General features: G+C 44.0%; 1 protein-coding gene across 6 annotated transcripts in view; it reads left to right on the top strand.

Moving 5' to 3' along the window:
* Nucleotides 1-2,687: 2,687 nt before the first annotated feature.
* cadps2 (Ca++-dependent secretion activator 2) overlaps nucleotides 2,688-19,188 on the top strand; it is a 242,284-nt gene continuing 225,783 nt past the window's right edge. For all 6 annotated transcript variants that reach the window (XM_085780267.1, XM_085780266.1, XM_085780265.1 and 3 more), the window contains exon 1: nucleotides 2,688-3,137. In XM_085780267.1, the coding sequence (XP_085636393.1) occupies nucleotides 2,703-3,137 (435 nt within the window). In that variant the 5' untranslated portion in view covers nucleotides 2,688-2,702. The remainder of the gene's footprint in view (nucleotides 3,138-19,188) is intronic.

Below are 19,188 nucleotides of genomic sequence, written 5' to 3'. Positions count from 1 at the left end.
ATTTTGATGTACAATATTTACAAATAATTTGATGTACATACTGGATTGTGAAGCTGCTTGTGAAAAATTTGCAAGGCAAGGGGTCAAATTACGTAATGCAACTATGACTGGCAAGTGGCAATTTAACAGTGGCTTCACAAATTGAGTAACCCATTCACATTGAAAATGTATTTAGCAAGAATTGGATTGTATATGTTTACAGTACTGACAAACATTTTGATGCACTGTAGGCTTAATTTTTGATAAATCAAAAATCCGAGAAACAAGTTTGGTGGAGGACGGTCTGCTCTGTAAGTTTGGTGACAATTGAGCAAAAATTATGGGAGGAGATATGTTTAATACGTTTTACAGTTTTTGAAAAAAAAAAAACAGAGTGATGGACTTCTTAATTTGTAAGTGGACAAAAGTTTCAGCACTATTGGGGCTACATTTTGGTGAAAGTTTCAAAACTGTAGCATGTACTGTTGATACGCTTATTGTGCCCCTCCTCCCCCTAGGAAAATTAGCTAAAAACAGCACATTTACTGGTTGCACATGTGCAAGTAAGTAGATGAAAACTTACTTGCACTGTCTCAAATTTTAGGGGCAAAATGCCTCCATTTAGGGGCAGTCTGGAGCCCCGGGTGGTGGTTGGGTGGTGAAGTAAGTGATCCGGTGGTTTTGGCTAACTTCCTGTCAGCAGATGGAGTTAGCAGTCCCCGCCCTCGTCCCTACGTCACCACATTCACGCGCATCCCTTGGCTGCACACACAGAGAGGACTGCCCCTTTATGCCGTTCTCTCTCCTCATTGGATAAAGGTTGTAGGATACAAGGAAAGTTTTCTCCTCGACTCAGAGCAGAGCAGAGTGACTGACAGACCCGTGTTTCAGACCAAACACTCATAGAAGTGATTGCTGTCGGAAGATATAACTATTTAAAGGGACAACAAGGAGTTTGTATTTGGTTATAAAAAAAGTCTCACGTTAATGTGGATGAATCTACGCTACCCACACTTGTTAATGGCTCCATTTTTGATATCGTTTTGTCTCTATGGTTATTTTGTTATTATTAGTGGTGGTGGAAATGCTGGGCGAGCCGACCAGCGTTTCTTTACTTTCGGTTTCGCGGACACTCATGAGAATAACGCCGCCGAATCGCCGTTTATGGTGGGAACTACGACGGTATGTGATCGTCTTCCAACCTCTGACTTTAATTCTTGATGAATGAAAACATGAGTCTGTCTTGCGCCGGTCAAAGAATTTCACGGTGCGGAGGCTCATAAATGTAGTGTGAAAACACTTTGCTTTTCCAAAACTCCTCGTTGTCCCTTTAAGACTTATATTAAAGTAACATTGCGGAGTTTTTCGGCCTTAAAATAATGTTTCCAGACTCATTGCAATGGTAGAAAAATGGTTAATAGGATGAATGGTGCTGCCGCCGCAGCCTGAGCGGGGTCGCGTCGGCTGAAACTGCACTATGTAACTTCCCTGCACAGGTACGAAACACCGCCCCCCCTCCTCCCCCCTCCCCTCTGCGTCGAGGGAGAGACGTGGTGGGTAAAAGCGAAACTTACGGTTCCCCTCCGGTCATTGTTGCCGCCGCTCCCCCCTCCACCCACCACACAGTCTCCTTGCAAACATGTGGAAATACTGTCGTTTATTAATGGGAATAAACGCTGGATGCGCTGGCTGATAAGTTTCGTTTTTGTTAAGTTTTGTTTTTCCCCCCAGACGATAGCGCTTCTCAACCAGATGGTGGAAGCACTGAGCTGAAACTCCGCAATGTTGCTTTAAGGGATAGTTCAAAATTTTGGCAAATTGGCCCATTGCCATAACCACTATAGTCATAGCAGTCGGTTCGTGTTTTTTTTTTTTTGCCTGACTTTTTTTTTTTCTCGTGCTGGATTTTTTTTTTTTTGCCTAACTTTTTTTTTCTTGTGCCAGATTTTTTTTTTTTTTGCCTAACTTTTGTTTTTCTTGTGCCAGATTTTTTTTTTTTTTTTTTTGCCTAACTTTTTTTTTCTTGTGCCGGATTTTTTTTTTACCTGACTTTTCCCCCCATTTTTTTGCCCTAATACTCCTTCGCAGTGCGAGCATATTAACCGGAAAAAAACACCAATATGTTTATTAGATAAACTGTGAAGAAGCATCGCAGTCAGTGTTTCGTGCTCTGAAACACAGACGGAGTGAGAGCTCGTCTCCTCCTCCCTCCTCCCCCTATCTATCTCTCTCTGGTTGGTTGGTCACAGCAGCAGCCACAGGTTGCTCACCTGTGCAGCCGGCAGGCGGCGGGAGCGCGCAGCAGCAGCAGCAGCAGGCGTCGTATCGGGATCGGGAGCGCGCTGCCATTCCGACACAGACAGACAGCGCTGCTCTGTACTGCTCCTGCTTCTCCCCGGAGAGAGAGAGAGACGGAGCGGAGGAGTCATGATATCAGACCTCCACCTCCACTCACTCACTCACTCCGCTAAAACTGCTCCTCTAACCCCGCCCGCCTCTCCAACACACCTCCGTCCGTAACGTTACCGCAGCAGCAGCAGCGTCGGTTGGATTTTGAAACAAGTGCAGCCGTTGGTTTTTGAAACAAGTGCAGCCGTTGGTTTTTGAAAGTGCAGCCGTTAACGCCACGTCGCCTAAAACAAACAAAACTCCACCAGCTCCAACTGTTTGTGTTTCTTCTCCTCCTCTCTTCGCTGTTGAATCAAACAAACAAACCACCAAACATGCTGGACCCGTCCTCCAGCGAGGACAGCGGCGGGGAATCGGACCCAGAAGTTGAAGTTGTCCAGGAGGCTCCGAGGAAACAACCGGACAACAACCGGGTGAGCGGCGGCGGCGGCAGCGGCAGCAGCGGCAGCAGCAGCGGGCGGTCGGGCGGCGGACAGCGGCAGCGGCAGCGACAGTCCACCGCCACCGCCGCTGCTGGTGCTCCTAGAGGCGGAGGGAAAGGTGCCAAAGACAGCGGTGGTGGTGCTGGTGGTGGAAGTGCTACAGGTGCTACAGGTGAAGAGGAGGAGGAGAGGAGGGAGCGGGAGCGGCTCCAGAAGGAGGAAGAGGAGAGGAAGATTAAACTCCAGATCTACGTGTTCGTGCTGCGCTGCATCGCCTACCCGTTCAACGCCAAGCAGCCCACCGACATGGCGCGGCGGCAGCAGAAGGTGAGCCCGAGCACCGCGCTGCACACCTGTTGTCCGCTTCGGAGGAACCAACACTCACTAGTGTAGCCCACCGAAATGTGTTTAATATGCACCAGATATCAGACAAACCTTCAAACTTTAACACTTATTAGAAGCAGAAGAAACTATTGGTTAATTCGGCTTTTGTTAATTAACCCACCTGTTGTCCTTTTGGGTCAAGGAAGGAAGGAAGGAAGGACGAAGGGGAAGATGTGAGGAGAGAAGGAAGGGGAAAAAGGAAGGGAAGATAGAAGGAGGTGAGGGAGGGAACAGATTTGGTCAAAAAGGGAGGAAGAAGTAAGGACGAAGGAAGGAAGGGGAAAAGGATTGTGGAAGAAGGAGGGGGAAAAAGGAAGGAACGATAGAAGGCGGGAGGGAACAGATTGGGTCAAAAAGTAAGGATGAAGAGAAGAAAGGAAGGGGAAAAGGATTGTGGAAAGAAGGGAGGGAAAGAAGGAAGGGGAAAGTTAAGGATAGAAAGATGGAGGGAGAGAACAGATGGTCAATTGGATCAAAAGAGAAAGTAAGTATGAAGGGAAGGAAGGAAGGAAGGGGAAAAGGATTGTGGAAGGAAGGAAGGGAGAAAGGAAGGAAAGTAGGAAGGATGGAGGAAGGGAACAGATTGGGTCAATTTGACCCAGAAGGACGACGGTTAAATCCAACATTGTTCACTCATTATAACAAAACAAACTGTATTTCACTGTATTTCACATCCACGTTGTTGAGCCCCAGCAGCAGCAGACTGGGTGGTTATCCATGTGCACAATCATGATATTTATATTTATATATATATATATATCATATATGATATATATGCAGATTTCATGACACACCTGTGTTGTGTTGGTGCTGCTGTGTGTTTGTGTGTTTCTGCAGAGGTGAAGCTTAAATGGTGCTGAATCCAGAGGGAGTCTGGTTCCTGCAGACTGAGTGCTTTGTTAGTTAGTTTGTTGTTGTGTGCTTCCTGCATTTTTTCTTTTCTTTTCTTTTCTTTTCTTTTCTTTTCTTTTCTTTTCTTTTCTTTGTTTAATTCACCTGTAAAACAACCAGTGTCGAGAATGACACATTTAAAACCAGTGGGTCCATTCATGCAGCTTTGAACCAATCAGAAACTGGCTTCAAATATCAATAATACCATTAGAAATTCAAGCTCAATATAATTTGCTTATTGGTATATTTAAGAACAATGCAGATTTTGACACACAGTCCTGTTGTCTCTTCTGGTTGTTGGTGCTGCTGTGTTTGTGTGTTTCTGCAGAGGTGAAGCTTACATGGTGCTGAATCCAGAGGGATTCTGGAGGTTCCTGCAGACTGAGCACTTTGTTTGTTGTTGTTTTTGAAATTGTGCTTTCTGCATTTTCTATTTTATTTTATTTTAGTTCAGTTCACCTTTAAAACAACCAGTGTTGAGAATAACACATTTAAAAGCAGTGAATCCATTCATGCAGCTTTGAACCAATCAAAAACTGGCCTCAAATATCAATACCATTAGAAATTCAAGCTCAATATAATGAGCGTTTTGGTTTATTTATATCAATATAACACATTCAGACTTACACTTGCCTCCAAGATACAAATACTGGTTGAGAATCACTGCATTGCACATGAATGTTGGAATAAGGATGAGGCTGGCACTGCTTTTAGTTTGGTCTTATCATTATTATATGTGTGTGTTACACTATGTGTGTGTGTGTGTGTGTGTGTGAGATGAACTGAAGTGTCGTCCTTGGCTGCGACACATTCAACATCCATTCAGCTGATTTGGTGAATAGGCTGCTGCCTGCGTTTCTGTGCACATGAATGCATCAGAGCTGAGCTGGAGCTGGAGGGCAGCCTGGACCCAGCAGCTCCACACACACACACACACACAGTTACACACACACACACACACACACACACACACACACACCCCATCAGCACCACCACGTCCCCCTCCTCACCACCTCCCATGTTCTCCGTCCCTGCTGTGAAGCTGCTTAATGAGTCGCTGCCTCCTCGTGCTGTTTAATTTCAATATGCGGAGAGGAGGCGTCGTCGTTCAGCACGTGTGTGTCTGTGTGTGTGTGTCTGAATGTGTGTGTGTGTGTGTGTGTGTGTGAGTGATGAACCTGCTCTTGACAGAAGGCGGACGTGGGAGTTTTATTTGTAAGTTCAGAATATTAAATCAGTGTCACGTTAATGAGATTCAAAGTTTTAGGAGGAAGCAGAGACGTCGTCCTGCTGCCGGTTCACCAACACCAGAGTCTGAATGTTTTAAACCGTCTGGAGGATGGAGGGTTGCAAGATTCAGGGAATTTGGAAACTTTCCATGGGAATTAACGGGAATATATGGGAATAAACGGGAATAAATCTGAAATTTACAAAATTGAAGGTTGCCCCTTAACAGAGAACTTAAATATAGTTGGGGAAAATATATTGTAGCATAATCTTAGCTAAAACAAGATTTAATGCAAGTACACTTGAATATCTATGCTATTCCTCAGTCACATGCACACAGCACACTGCTTACTTTTTTTATTTGGGGGGTGGGGTACTATTTTACTCAACATTCATGTTTTTGTTGTTCAGTAAAAGACTTGATCGTTCATACAAGAATTAAAACTTGATAAAGTTCTACTCACAAATAAATCTCTTGAAATGTCATGTTTTTTAATTGTATTATTTTGCACAGATGTCTGCTTCTGACATAACAAAATATTTACATTTATGTTTGGATATGATACAGTTTGTTTAAATTACCCCCAGTTTCCAGTTAATTCCCATAAATTCCCAATAATTCCCAATAATTCCCATGGAAAGTTTCCAATTTCCAAAATCCCCCAGCTTAACTTCCTATGGAAAGTTTCTGGAAATTTACCAGATATTTACTGGAAATTTTCCGCCCTTTTGCGACTCTATAGGAGGATGTAACCAGCCCTCTGCTGCTGCAGCAGGGTGCAGGTGTTTGCCGGTTCGATTCCCGTGGCTCCGGCCCTGCACACGGCTCTGGGTCACTGCAGACGATCGATGAAACACACACACACACACACACACACACACACACACACACACACACACACACACACACACACACACACACACACACACACACAGGTCCAGGAAGGATCTGGATTAATCTGCAGCAGAATAAGTGCTGCTGCTGCTGCTGCTGCTGCTAAACCCCCCGGAGGGAAAACTGATCAAGTGTGAATGTTAATGTGAAACAGACCTGAGACCAGTCGCTGCTTCACCGAGTCGGTCTAGTAGCTCTGGTATGGAACAGACGTGACCGGACCTCATGGCGTTTCTCTTCTGCTGCATTTATGAATGAGAGTCAATGAGCATTAGTCACTGTTTACTTCTGGTTCTGGTTCTGGTTCTGGTTCTTTATCCAGCTCAATAAGATCAGATGGAAAACACAAAGCTTTATTAATCCTTTTATTAATTCCTTGTGCCAGGTTTCTCCAAATTACAGAAACACAAAATAAAAGACAAACCAGACTCTGGCATAAATACAGTTTATTTAGAAAACTCCTCCAAACCAAAGGTGAACCCATCACCATCGAAGTGTAATTTCTATTAGACCATAAATCATAGCTGCATTTCTGACGTTCATAACAAACCAAACTGTTTCAAAATCGGTCAGAAACTGAGTAAGTTCTAGTTATTTCAGAGGTTTAAGTCACTGAGGGAGCGAGTGGACCGAGCCAAGATGGCGGCTGTGTCATTGAGCAGCAGCGTTGTCTTCCTGTCTATGGTAGCACCATCATGTAGCTGAGACTGTTCAGATTTAAACTGGACTCTACATCACCACCAAGGACACACTAAACAAACTGAGGTTTATACAGTCACAGTCTTTTTCAATGGGAGTCGTTGGCCAACAAATGGAGTTTTTCTTGTTTGGTTGATCGACTTTTTCCTGGTCGTTATTAAACCGGCCTTTAAAAATCCACTATGGGTCCACCTCCAGTCAGATAAGTCTATAGCTCTGTTTACTCCCAGGTGATCTGTATCTAGATGAACTAGTTAAACTGAAACCACAACAAACTGTTGGTTTCTGTCGTTATTAAACTGCCTCATGTCCAAATTCTTCCTAAAAGTCTGGAGATATTAATTACATAGTGGTTGTTGAGGCATGTCCATGTTTCAGTAGGTTGGACAGGAACCAGGAGATCGGTGGTTTGATCCCTGACCGGTGCTGTCTGGATGTGACTGGTGCTGTAAAGATCTCTGTAGAAACACTTTTTCACACCTTTTTCAGATCTTAGTTCTGACTGAAACCCGTCGGAGCGTCAGAGTGACGTGACGTCTTTGTTAAAACATGAAGCTCCGTCCTGAGAGCAGCAGCTGTCAGACCTGAAGACTTCACTCCACCTTCATCCATTATGAATGGTTGAGCTTCATGTCTGAGGGAGAATCTCACCTCTAATAGAGGTTTTATAGAAGCTCTGATGGTTTGACTCGACCCTGTTGTCATGGAGAGTTGTTCTGTCTTTGTCTTGTCGTATATTAACCCCTGATGGAGAGCGGTGGTTGTGGAGACGCTGTTCTTGTTAAACGTTGTGTTTACCGTCAGCGCTCTGTGACCCTGAACGCAGCACAACAGATCAGTCTCTTTGTTGTGTCCTTAGAGACACTTCTGTTGTGTTGTTGTCAGTTTTTGTAGCTCATGCGTTATGTCAAGTTGATGAAGTTGTTTTCTGAATTTGGTGTCTTTGTATGAGTTTTGTTGAGTTGCAGACTTGAGTTGACCTCTCTGGGCCACCGTAGATCACCGTCCTTGTCCTAGTCCTAGGGAACGTTGCTGTGGAAAGATGTTTGAACCAATCTGTCAGACTTGACTTTGTAGCGTTCAAAGCTCAATATAGTTAATATTTGCTGCTCTAAACAAGGTTGATTGTCAATATAACAGACATTTACCACAATGAGATCAGAGAAGTCAGTTTGGTGCAGTAACAGTGTCGTAGGATCAGAAACAGACTCAGTGACCATGTTGAGAAACTTTGTTTGCTGCTTTACAACCTGCAGCTCAAGAACTGAGAATCGATTTGTTGAAGCACTGTATTGATACTTATCAACAGTTTACCTGGTGACAGCTCGTCTGTTGTATCTGAGGCTTTTGACTTGATTGATCTGATGTGTATTCTTTATTCTATCAGAGTCTTTCTTGAAAAAATCACAATATATGTCCTTGTTTACTGTATCCTAGTAGATATTCTCATTCATCCAGGTCATCGGTATCTCTGAGCAACAGATTGAATAGAAGGTAACTGGACTTGTATTTGTCCAGGAAGACGTTTCACCTCTTCTCCAAGGAGCTTCATCAGTTCATAACGCATCGGTCCGACTACAGTAGTCCTCGTCAAACTAGTGAAGACTAGTCAGACCGATGCCTTGCGAACTTTGTTCAATTTGTTGCCCAGAGATCCAGGTATACTGCACCGTATCATTTCGTCACCCCCCTTCAGGATTACGTATTGTATCGCCAGATTCTTACACAACACTGATATTACCTCGTTTTTATTGGTGCAAGTCTACAACTTTGTGATCATGAGTGCACTGAAGTCTTCAAAAATAGAAAAAGAGCAGTCAGCTGCCCTTCTGTCTCAACGTCGTCCTCAGCCGTTGAAACCTTATCAATTGACCACTGGTAGAGTTGAACCTTTGGTGATGCGTTCAGGGTCGTAGACATCCTTTCTCTGTTGTAGGTAGATAGATAGATAGATAGATAGATAGATAGATAGATAGATAGATAGATAGATAGATAGATAGATAGATAGATAGATAGATAGATAGATAGATAGATAGTTAGATGAACAAACAGAAGACAGACTGATGGTAACTCCTGAGAGGAACTTGAACCGTCAGTTTCCTGCTGGTGTCTCTGTAGTGGAGGTAATGATGCGAGCCCATGATGCTTAGCGCCGGCCCATGATGCTTAGCGTCGGCCCACGCTCGCTCGCTGCCCTTGGCGTGTTGGCTGTGGTTCTCCGTGGCGTTCCGACCTCGGGGTCTCACCTCCCAGGAATAAACACATTAAACGGAGCTGTTGGAGGTTTTTATGTGTTTGCTGAAGAACATGGAAACAACAGATCGATGGTTTGTATTAATTATAATCCTGTTGTTTTCTTTACTGCTGATGGAAAACAACCAGGAAATCGATTTGTCTTCAGAGTCTGATTAATGTCTGATCAGGAACTTCTGGGTAAACATGGAGCTGAAGTCTCCACCAGCTTCTGAATGGACCTGAAGTCTCCCAGCTGTTTTCTCTGAGGTCAGGACTGAACTTTAAAACTCAATTTAAACTTGTTTGGACGAATTTTGCTCATTTCCAGACTCTAGCAGCTGATTGAACCTCCGTAATCAACCCTGAGGTGATTAGGGAAAGTGGTTAAAGAGCTAAAACTCTGACTGACAGCTCTTGGACCGTGGATGTCGGGGTTACGTCGATGCTGGAGGCAAAATCTAACTGTGTGGTGATGACTTTCTTTGAAATTCAGGGGAATCTTATTGTTTGAATGAGGTTTGACAGGAACGTCAGACTGGAAACGTCTCGTCTGACTTTGTCCAGGTAACACAACCTGTCAATCATCAGTTCAGCTAACTTTAGTTGTCTCCCAAAGTTGGTTTGCAGTTTGGAAACAAGATGGCTTCAGTTCACACAGTCGCAGACACCACTCGGGATAAAACATGATAATAAGACAAGAGATAAAAGGATAAAAGTTTCTCCAGTGCTAAATGTGCATTAAAAACCAATAAATACCAATTAAAAGAGCTGAACTACACAACCGACCAGGTAAAATGATGCAGCTTGTCTTTTAAAATAGATTTAGATATCCACTGTTGTAGTTATTGTTTTGTATAGAGACTTCTAGACCAATGAAATAATCAAATTGACTCAATAAAATAAGTTCTTCATGGTTTTATTTCATGGATTTAGGAAGTTTAGGAAGTTTATGCCCCTATTTTTTGTTAAAAGTTCAGTTTTAAGTGGTGTAGTATTTATAGACTGGAGGACGTGTGATCTTGTTTCCTAAACTCAACGATCATATCTGTGGTTTTTTAATGTGTTTAATGGAAAATGTGACTCCTTCTCCTCCTCACACCACTTCATTAAATCCTCAATGATCAACTGAATCATCAATGTCTCAGTCAGTTGGGTGATTGATCATTTAAAGTTGAAGTAGCCAATCAGATGGAGCCTGTCTGGTAGGGATAAGATGATGCGATAAAGCTCAAAATCTTCAATCTTGAAAATGGTACTAGTGATAACATAACTGTCCTCAGATATCTTCTCCGGTCATGACGTCTCGTCTCCTCGGCTGCAGCTTCATGTTTCCATCCCATCATGTTTTTGAAGTTGAGACGTGAACAGGTTCAGTGACAGGATCAGACTGAGTGTGTGTGACTGTGACGGCTCGGGGGGGGAGTGTTGACGAGAATGTGAAGCAGAGAAACCAGCTGTGCAACATCCTCCTCCTTCCTTGTTTACATAGTTTGATTGGCCCGAGTACCAGTCGCTTACTTCCTGTCGGCTCCTTCTATCTTGTCTCTTGTCTTGTATCTTGTCTTGTCTTTTTTTATTTGTCTTCCTGAGCTCCGTCTCAGGTTTTAACGCTCAGCTCAGCTCTTCTCCAGATGTATGAGATCAGGAACACAACAATAGAAGCGTTAGAAGAACAGAATATTCAGTCCTGTGTCTGTGTCGACGGCTTTTCTCACTCGTGTTTTTTGTGAAATCTGAAAAAAGGCGACTGAGCGGCGTCGATGAAATCTTCCAGGAGCCGATTAAACCTGAGGTGAATGAGGAAGGAAGCGGGCCAGGTTTCACCCAAGGCCGAGCAGATGAAAATAAAGGATGTTTATTTCCCAAAGAGCTCAGTGTGGCTTGTTGCTTAATTCTCATGAATAATTTACTCTCAGGTTGTGAAGAGGAAAAAACGTCGATATGATTTCATTTCTTCTTAAAGGGATAGTTCAACATTTTGGCAAATTGGCCCATTGCCATAATCCCTATAGTCATAGCAGTAGGTTCGGTACCTTTAATTGTCGGTGCAAGCTATTTTTAGAACGGTGGAGCAGAGCCGTGAGCTGCTCAGAGCTACGCTACGGAGGCTCATTATGGGATTTCTTGGTTTTTCCTCATCAAACTCATCAAATACACAACCCAACAACTCCACAACACTCTGGTGGACAAGTTGTGACCTGCACATTCACCACGCTATGAGATAATAACACGTTACCACACAGAGTTGTTTTAGAGGGAAATACATGCAAAACCGTTGATGCACGTTGCCTTCAGGGACAGTTTTTCATCAAGCAGACTCTGTATTTACCTCTAAAACAACTCTGTGTGGTAACGTTGTGTTATTATCTCATAGCGTGGTGAATGTGCGGGTCACAACTTGTCCACCAGAGCGTTTTGGGATTTTGTATTTGATGAGTTTGATGAGGGAAACCAAGAAATCCCATGAGCCTCCGTAGCGTAGCTCTGAGCAGCTCACGGCTCTGCTCCGCCGTTCTAAAAATAGCTTGCACCGACAATTAAAGGTAACAAACCTACTGCTATGACTATAGCGATTATGGCAATGGGCCAATTTGCCAAAATGTTGAACTATCCCTTTAATATTTCCCCTCTAAGAGGCGACGATGAAATCCATCCAGCTCTGAGCGTCGGCAGCTTCCTGCCCCTCGTGTGGAGGCGGCAGTGTTTCTGCAGTTTGAAGGGTTTTTTTCAGTCCTGCAGCAGGTTTTTGGCTGATGTGCGGCACAGCTGGACGGCAGCCCTGAAGCTTCAAAGGCTTTAACATCAACACCACCTCTACCTTGACTCAGAGACTTCAGAGCTCAGTCTGAGTCTGTTGGACGGTTGTTTTCAACGCTGCAGCTGCAGCCGTCGACCTGGCCGACCTGCAGCGCCTCTGAAGACCTGAACCTCCTCCGAGCTGCAGCCTCCAGGCTCGTCTCATTCATGTTTACACTGTGAAATCTACAAAGTGAAAGTTTCCAGTGATGGAAATGTGGATTTATTGATTTTTCTTTTTGTTATTCGTCAGATAGCTATTCTATTTGCTCCCACCTGTTGGCGTCTCCTGGCTGAGGAAGCCTCCAGTCTTCCCCATCGTTTCTGTTTCTGTCCTGTTTCCAAGCGGCTGACAAAGCGAGCAGGGAAACCACAGCTGATGGAGACCCACGCATCCCTCCCTGCACACAGTGCTAATACCCTGGCAGCTGTTTATTACACAAACAAGATAAACAGCATCTCCTACTGCCGCTGCACCATCGAGGCCACTTGTGCTGATTTTATTTTATTTTTCTCGGCGGGTTGTGGGCGCGATTTTTTGGCCACAGAGACGCTGGAGGCGACTTCCGTCCTCCTTTGTCATCTCTCCTTCCCCTGTCAGATTCCCAGAGACGGAGCTCTTCTCTCAGGGTTACGTAACCTCTCCTCCTCCTCCGTCCTCCATCCTCCTCCTCTTCTTCCTCTTCTTCTGCCTCTCAGAGATGTGAAAGGATGTCTCAGCTGGACTCTCACAGCTCAGGGAGCTCAGTAAAGAGCATTAGACAGCCAGTCGGCCAGGGCCCCGGGGCCAAGGAAGGCCCTCGAGTCAGTTCACACTCTGCTGTGCAGTCAGCATCACAGTACAGTAACATACAATAATGTACTGTACACTGAGTTCAAGTGTCGCTGCATTCAGATAGAAACCTGAGAAAATGACATCGAGGTGCTGGAGATCGAAAAACCGGCAAAGAACAAGTGGAACAGTGGAAAAGGATTTACAAAGATGATAATAATAACGACAACTGATGATCAATAACAATAATCATGTTGTGTTGGTATTGATAAAAGTTAGGGTAACACTCAGTGTTTGCTGTGTCAATGCAGAAAAATGCTGCAGGAATTTTCCATCCAGGTGAAATAAGAATCATGAAAGAGATGAAAGAAAACCAAGCAAATGTGTGAAAATCACAGTGAAATGAGTGAATTAATCAACAGTTGTGATAATCAATCAATTAATCATCAAAGTCATTGATCCACAGACTGAGAGTCTGCTGCCAGCTAGCTAAAACACTGCTATTTGACAGTTTTAACACACCCTTATTAAGCTAATGTTGACTAACTAGCTTGTTAGCTTGCTAAGATTTGCTAATTAGCAGGCTGTGCTGAGCCGAGGCTAGCTGGTTAGCATGCTAACTTGAATAGAAAAAGAGACGAGGTAACAAATGAAAGACGAAAGTTTGAGGCTGAGCTCACAGTGTTTCTTCTCATCTTACTGGTAATTTTTCCAGCTGCTAATGCTAAAGTTAGCCATGTAGCAACAGCAAAACTTGCCTATAGCTCCTTTAATGATGCTACCTTAACAGAAATGTTTCTTGTTCAGCACGTTCGGCTACAGTTAAATACAACGCCCGGCACAGGATTGTGTCAGTGTGTGTGTGTTACCACACTCGGTGTGTGTGTTTCCATGGTGAGAAGAGAAAGTGCAGAGTTCAGGACCAGGAAACGTCTGGCAGGAAGGGAACGGAGTAGGAGTTGTTTTGTTTTTTACGTTTTTAAACCTCCAGCCTGTTTCCTTTGAGGAGGAGACGGTCGTGAGGGAGTTCATTTAGATCGACAGAGCTTTTAAATTGTTTCACTTGAAATCTCTTCACTTTGTTAACGAGGGGACGTGTTAAACCACGGCTGCTGTGACAGATCAGGATGAAAAAGAACAAACTCTTTAGGTTTTTTGTTTTTTTAATCCACAGAAACTCAGAGTTGATTGTAGCAGCTGCACAGAAACTCATTAAACCTTTTTATTCTCTGAGTTTTTACTGTTGTGACAACAGTGAAGTCTCTTCAGTTAGTTTGTTTTCTGCTGCAGCTTTTTAAAACAGTTCAAACACCTTCGTGCTGCTGATGTTGATTTATCTGGGTGAACAAAGTGCTGATCAGTCACTGAGATTTTAATTGGCCACCGTGACATAAACTGTTTTCGTCTCAGTCCAAGACACAACGGTAATAGAAACAGTGTATGAGTGAATGCCTGATGCAGTTTGAAAGATTGCTAGAGTTTCACTTGTCTGAAAATGGTTGTAAAAGCAAAGATCCTCTACAATGACAAGATGTGCCAGTGATATGAAATTTTATGCATTTCATGTCTCCTAAAATGGGCGTGGTCACCCGCCCCCCACCTCATGCTGTGAACGTGTGTGTATATTTATAAAAGTTGTTGGTAGAGAAAAGGGAACTATTTATATTTTCTTATGCTTACATTAAATATTCACACAGCTAACACTCATATTTAGTATTATGAAAATTCGTTGGCGCTAGAATTCGCGAACATTAGTTGACAGTACCTCGAAAATCTGAGCCAAATCTGACGAGAGAGTGTTGTTGAGACAGAGACAGGTCTGGAACAAAATTAATTTTCTCCTGACTTGTCTGAAATTTGTCCATTTTAGTGTCAAAATGTTCAGAAGAGATGTGGCTTGTGAAAAATTAATCCAATATTTACTTCAGTGACTATGGAGCGAAATAATCGAAGTTCACTTCTCCCATCGGAGACAATAGACACAAGACCTGCTACTGCTGCTGGTCTCCTAAAGGGGGCGGAGTCACTGTCTGCTGGTCTCCTAAAGGGGGCGGAGTCACGTTCTGCTGGCCTCCTAAAGGGGGCGGAGTCACGGTCTGCTGGTCCCCTAAAAGGGGGCGGAGTCACATTCTGCTGGTCTCCAAAAGGGGGCGGAGTCACGGTCTGCCGGTCCCCTAAAAGGGGGCGGAGTCACGTTCTGCTGGTCCCCTAAAAGGGGGCGGAGTCACGTTCTGCTGGTATCCTAAAGGGGGCGGAGTCACGGTCTGCCGGTCTCCTAAAGGGGGCAGAGTCATGGTCTGCTGGTCTCCTAAAAGGGGGCGGAGTCACGGTCTGCTGGTATCCTAAAAGGGGCGGAGTCACGGTCTGCTGGTCTCCTAAAAGGGGCGGAGTCACGGTCTGCTGGTCTCCTAAAGGGGGCGGAGTCATAGTCTGCTGGTTTCCAAAAGGGGGCGGAGTCACCGTCTGCTGGTCTCCTAAACGGTCTGCTGGTCTCCTAAAGGGGGCGGAGTTACGGTCTGCTGGTCTCCTAAAAGGGGGCGGAGTCACGGAGAAACCCACGTGACACAGAGACAGAAAACTGACTGTAGTGGAGCGTCTTGGTTTCTAAACCGTAGTCAAAGATCAAGACATTTTAATTAATCACACAACTCTGCACAACTTGTAGCTTGTTGTACTTTTTGTCGCCTCTGCTCAGATTGTCTGTGTGTTTGTTTTTAGCTGACTGTAAGATCTGTGATAAATTTGAAATGTGAACGTTGTAGTGACTGGAGTTGGATAATTGGCAGCAGATAGATGTAGATAGATTAGATTAGTCTTGTTAACATCCTGTTCCAGTGGATCAAATGATTAATCAATAATCTCAACAGAGACAGATTCATTTCCTGTTGGTGCAGTTTTGTAGCTGCTCTGGTTATTTGAAGCTGTGTTTGGATGAACAGTCCGGTCGCTCACACGCCCACAGTGAAGGTCCAGAAGATGGAAAAAGCCTGTTTTTGAATGAACACACACACACACACACTCATCATCATCATCCTGAACAGGATCATCACCTCTCTCTCTCTCTCTGCTCTTAACGCTGCTCTCTCGCCCTCCTCACCTACACAATCCTCTCAGCTGAATAAAATAAATCACAGCGACAACACGAACCAGTGTTTTGAGGATCTGAGGGGGAGTTGACTCACAAAAACAACTTGTACAGATCCAGCTCAGACTGAAATCCTCAACACCTCCATGTGGGTCGCAGCAGGTCGTCTGTCCGGGGGCGGCACGGTGGCACAGTGGTAAAGTTATGGGTTAGATCCCCCCCCTGTTTGGAGTTTCCGGGTTCTCCAGCTTCCTCTGAGAGTCCAAAGATTTGTGATAAAGCTAATTGGCTGGATCGTCTCTTCTTCTTGAACGTGATATTTCAGCAACGCTTTGAGGGAATTTGTTCAAACTTTGCACAATTGCTCATTTAGACTTAAAGATGAAGTGTTAAGACTTTGGTGGTCAGAGGTTAAAGGGATAGTTCAACATTTTGGCAAATTGGCCCATTGCCATAATCGCTATAGTCATAGCAGTAGGTTCGTTACCTTGATTTGTCGGTGTAAGCTATTTTTAGAACGGCGGAGCGAAGCAGCAGGCTGCTCAGAGCTATGCTATGGAGGCTAAAGGAATTTCTTGGTTTCCCTCATCAAACTCATCAAATACAAAATCCCAAAACTCCAAAACGCTTTCATGGACAAGTTGTGACCTGCACAATCACCACGCTATGAGATAATAATGGAACGTTACGAAACGGAGCCGTTTTAGAGGTAAATACAGGGTAAATACAGAGTCTGCTTGCTGAAAAACTGTCCCTGAACGCAACACGTATCAGCGGTTTTGCATGAATTTACCTCTAAAACAGCTCCGTCTCTTAACGTTCCGTTATTATCTCATAGCGTGGTGATTGTGCAGGTCACAACTTGTCCACGACAGCCTTTTGGAGTTGTTGGATTGTGTATTTGATGAGTTTGATGAGGAAAACCAAGAAATTCCCTTAGCCTCCATAGCATAGCTCTGAGCAGCCTGCCGCTCCGCTCCTCCGTTCTAAAAATAGCTTACACCGACAATTAAAAGTAACGAACCTACTGCTATGACTATAGCGATTATGGCAATGGGCCAATTTGCCAAAATGTTGAACTATCCCTTTAAAGGAGAGCCCTATGTCATCACAAAGTTTAGAATTCATGTTTCACACTGAGGCCCAAATTCATCTCTACCCTTCACTAATGAAGGTGTATGAAGAATTTCCCGGAACGCATTGGATACGCCACAAACAACCAAAGAGACACATGAATGACATTATTTTCACTATTAATAAGGATTTAAAAATCACGACAACGTGTTTATGTCATGTTCAGTCTTGTGTTGTTTTTTTACAACTGTTTTTCATAGAAACGTTTTCAAATAACGTTATCGTTTTTGCTGGTTTCACAACATTAGCTTTGAAGCAATAGCAAAACATGAGTATCGCTTAATGAGGCTTCAACACGCCCAATCGGTGTTGTGTCCTTTTTTTTCTTCAGATTTCTAGTTTGCTGTGTGTTACGTTGGCTAATAGCTGCAGGAACTGCGGGGTAATTTTATGTGGCCGGGCCGTTGGTGCGTGTCTCCACTGCAGGAACTACCCTGCCTCAGGGTAGGTACTCAGATCGGCCCTGAAAAACTCCCGGGTGAGGCCTGAGGTTTACTTTGAGCTGAAAACCCAACGTTATTTACAAAAGCATCTTCACAGTTGGAAAAAAGAGAATAAGTCAGTAAAAGACGTATGATAATTGGACATGATCGCACGATTATGCAACGATTGAAACCATATTTTTACAATCCAGTATTATTAGAAAGCGTCTGTACTGCCGGATAAAGAACTGCCGCACAACGATTGCGTGATGATCGAAACTATTGCTCGTCGCCTCGAGAGTCCAGCGGTCCTGCTCTGCAGTGGAGACACGGAGGCCAAGAGAGAGGACGGTTCCTGTAGACTTACTACCCTCGTCTCTTTGCCAGCAACTCCTGCAGTGGAAACACGACTAATGTTCTTTGTTGTTGCTGATTTAACAACAGTTTCACATTTTTACATATTTCTTCCACATGTGATGCAACAGATTATCTAAAATCTGACTAAAGTCCAACTACAGAGAATCAGTTGATGTATCATGAAGCCAGATGATGACGTCATGTTTGAATGGTCTCCCTCTCCTCTGTGTGAAGGAGTGGATGAAGATGAATGAATGAATGAATAAATGAATGAGAAAAGGTGTGATGAGGTCATGAGGTCATGACCTTTTCACCCGAGGCTTTACTGCTGCAGCTGCTGTTCTTAATAAACTGACTCTTCAGAGCAGGTTAACTCGGGGTTAACTCCTCAGGTCCGTTCCCCTGGAGTCCGATGGTGTTTATGAGTCAGATGAATAAAACAACAGGTATTGACAGGTTGATGCGTCGCCGTGGCGGCAGCAGCAGCAGTGGCGGCGGTTCCGCCCGCTGCTTGTGGTGACTAATGAAGTCCCCGAGGCGTCTTCACCGCTGCTCGTTCATCAACACAACTCAACACAACGCTCTCCGCTCTCCGTATTCCTCCTCGTGCAAAGGCTCCTGGGAGATTTTTGTGCAGTAATGTGCAAACCTCAGATCTTTTTTTGGTTTTAATGCGCCGCTCGCAGGTGTCAGGTTTGTCTTTGTCTTCATGCAGAGTGTCATTGTCGTTGTGTGTGTGTGTTTGTCCTTTAGATTAGATGTGTGTCTTTGTTTTGATGTTTCCTCTGAGACGCCGTGACGCCGTCCTGGTCCGGAGTAAATTGAGCTCTTGCGTTTAAAAAAAGAAAAGTAAACCCACGTCTTAGTTATTTAGTTTTCCCGCCTACACATGGACTGTGTTTTGGCAGCAGCTGTTTAAAAAGCCGTCGGCTGCTTCTCTGAGGACTAAACACCGACTCCTCCTGAACCACTTTCACTGGGTTTAATCTGCTCTGTAAAAGAATATAAACACACAAGTGTCCAGAGTTTCACCAGCTGAGTCAGAGAAACGACCTCGGGGTCATCACTCAGGACGACTCGTGTGTTTTTAATTCTCAGCTTTTGACACTTAGCTGTAGAAATTAATCCTGAAAATAAAAATGCACAACACAGAAAATTAGACCATTAAACTTCAAACAGCAGCTTCTCGTTAGCTTTAAATGTTACTGAGTTCAACAGCTTCAAATGAAGAGAAACACAGATACCTGGATTAATGTGATTAAAAATAACATTCTCATTAAGGAGCTGCAGCTGAAACAATACATGAAGACAATATTAATCACAGTCTCTAAATGTGAATGTGAACATGATAAACTTCATAAAGTCATTTTCAGGAGGTTTTTTAAGTTGAAGTTAAAAAGTTCTGGCTGTTTTGGGAACAAAGGTCCGACCAATGGGATTTTTGGAGGTTATAGAGGAAAGATAAAAATTCTGATCGCTAG

Source organism: Trachurus japonicus, chromosome 6 (genome assembly GCF_045865225.1).
Source record: "Trachurus japonicus isolate A0001 chromosome 6, Traja_1.0".
NCBI lineage: Eukaryota > Metazoa > Chordata > Actinopteri > Carangiformes > Carangidae > Trachurus > Trachurus japonicus.
This window is presented reverse-complemented; position numbering and strand designations above follow the sequence as displayed.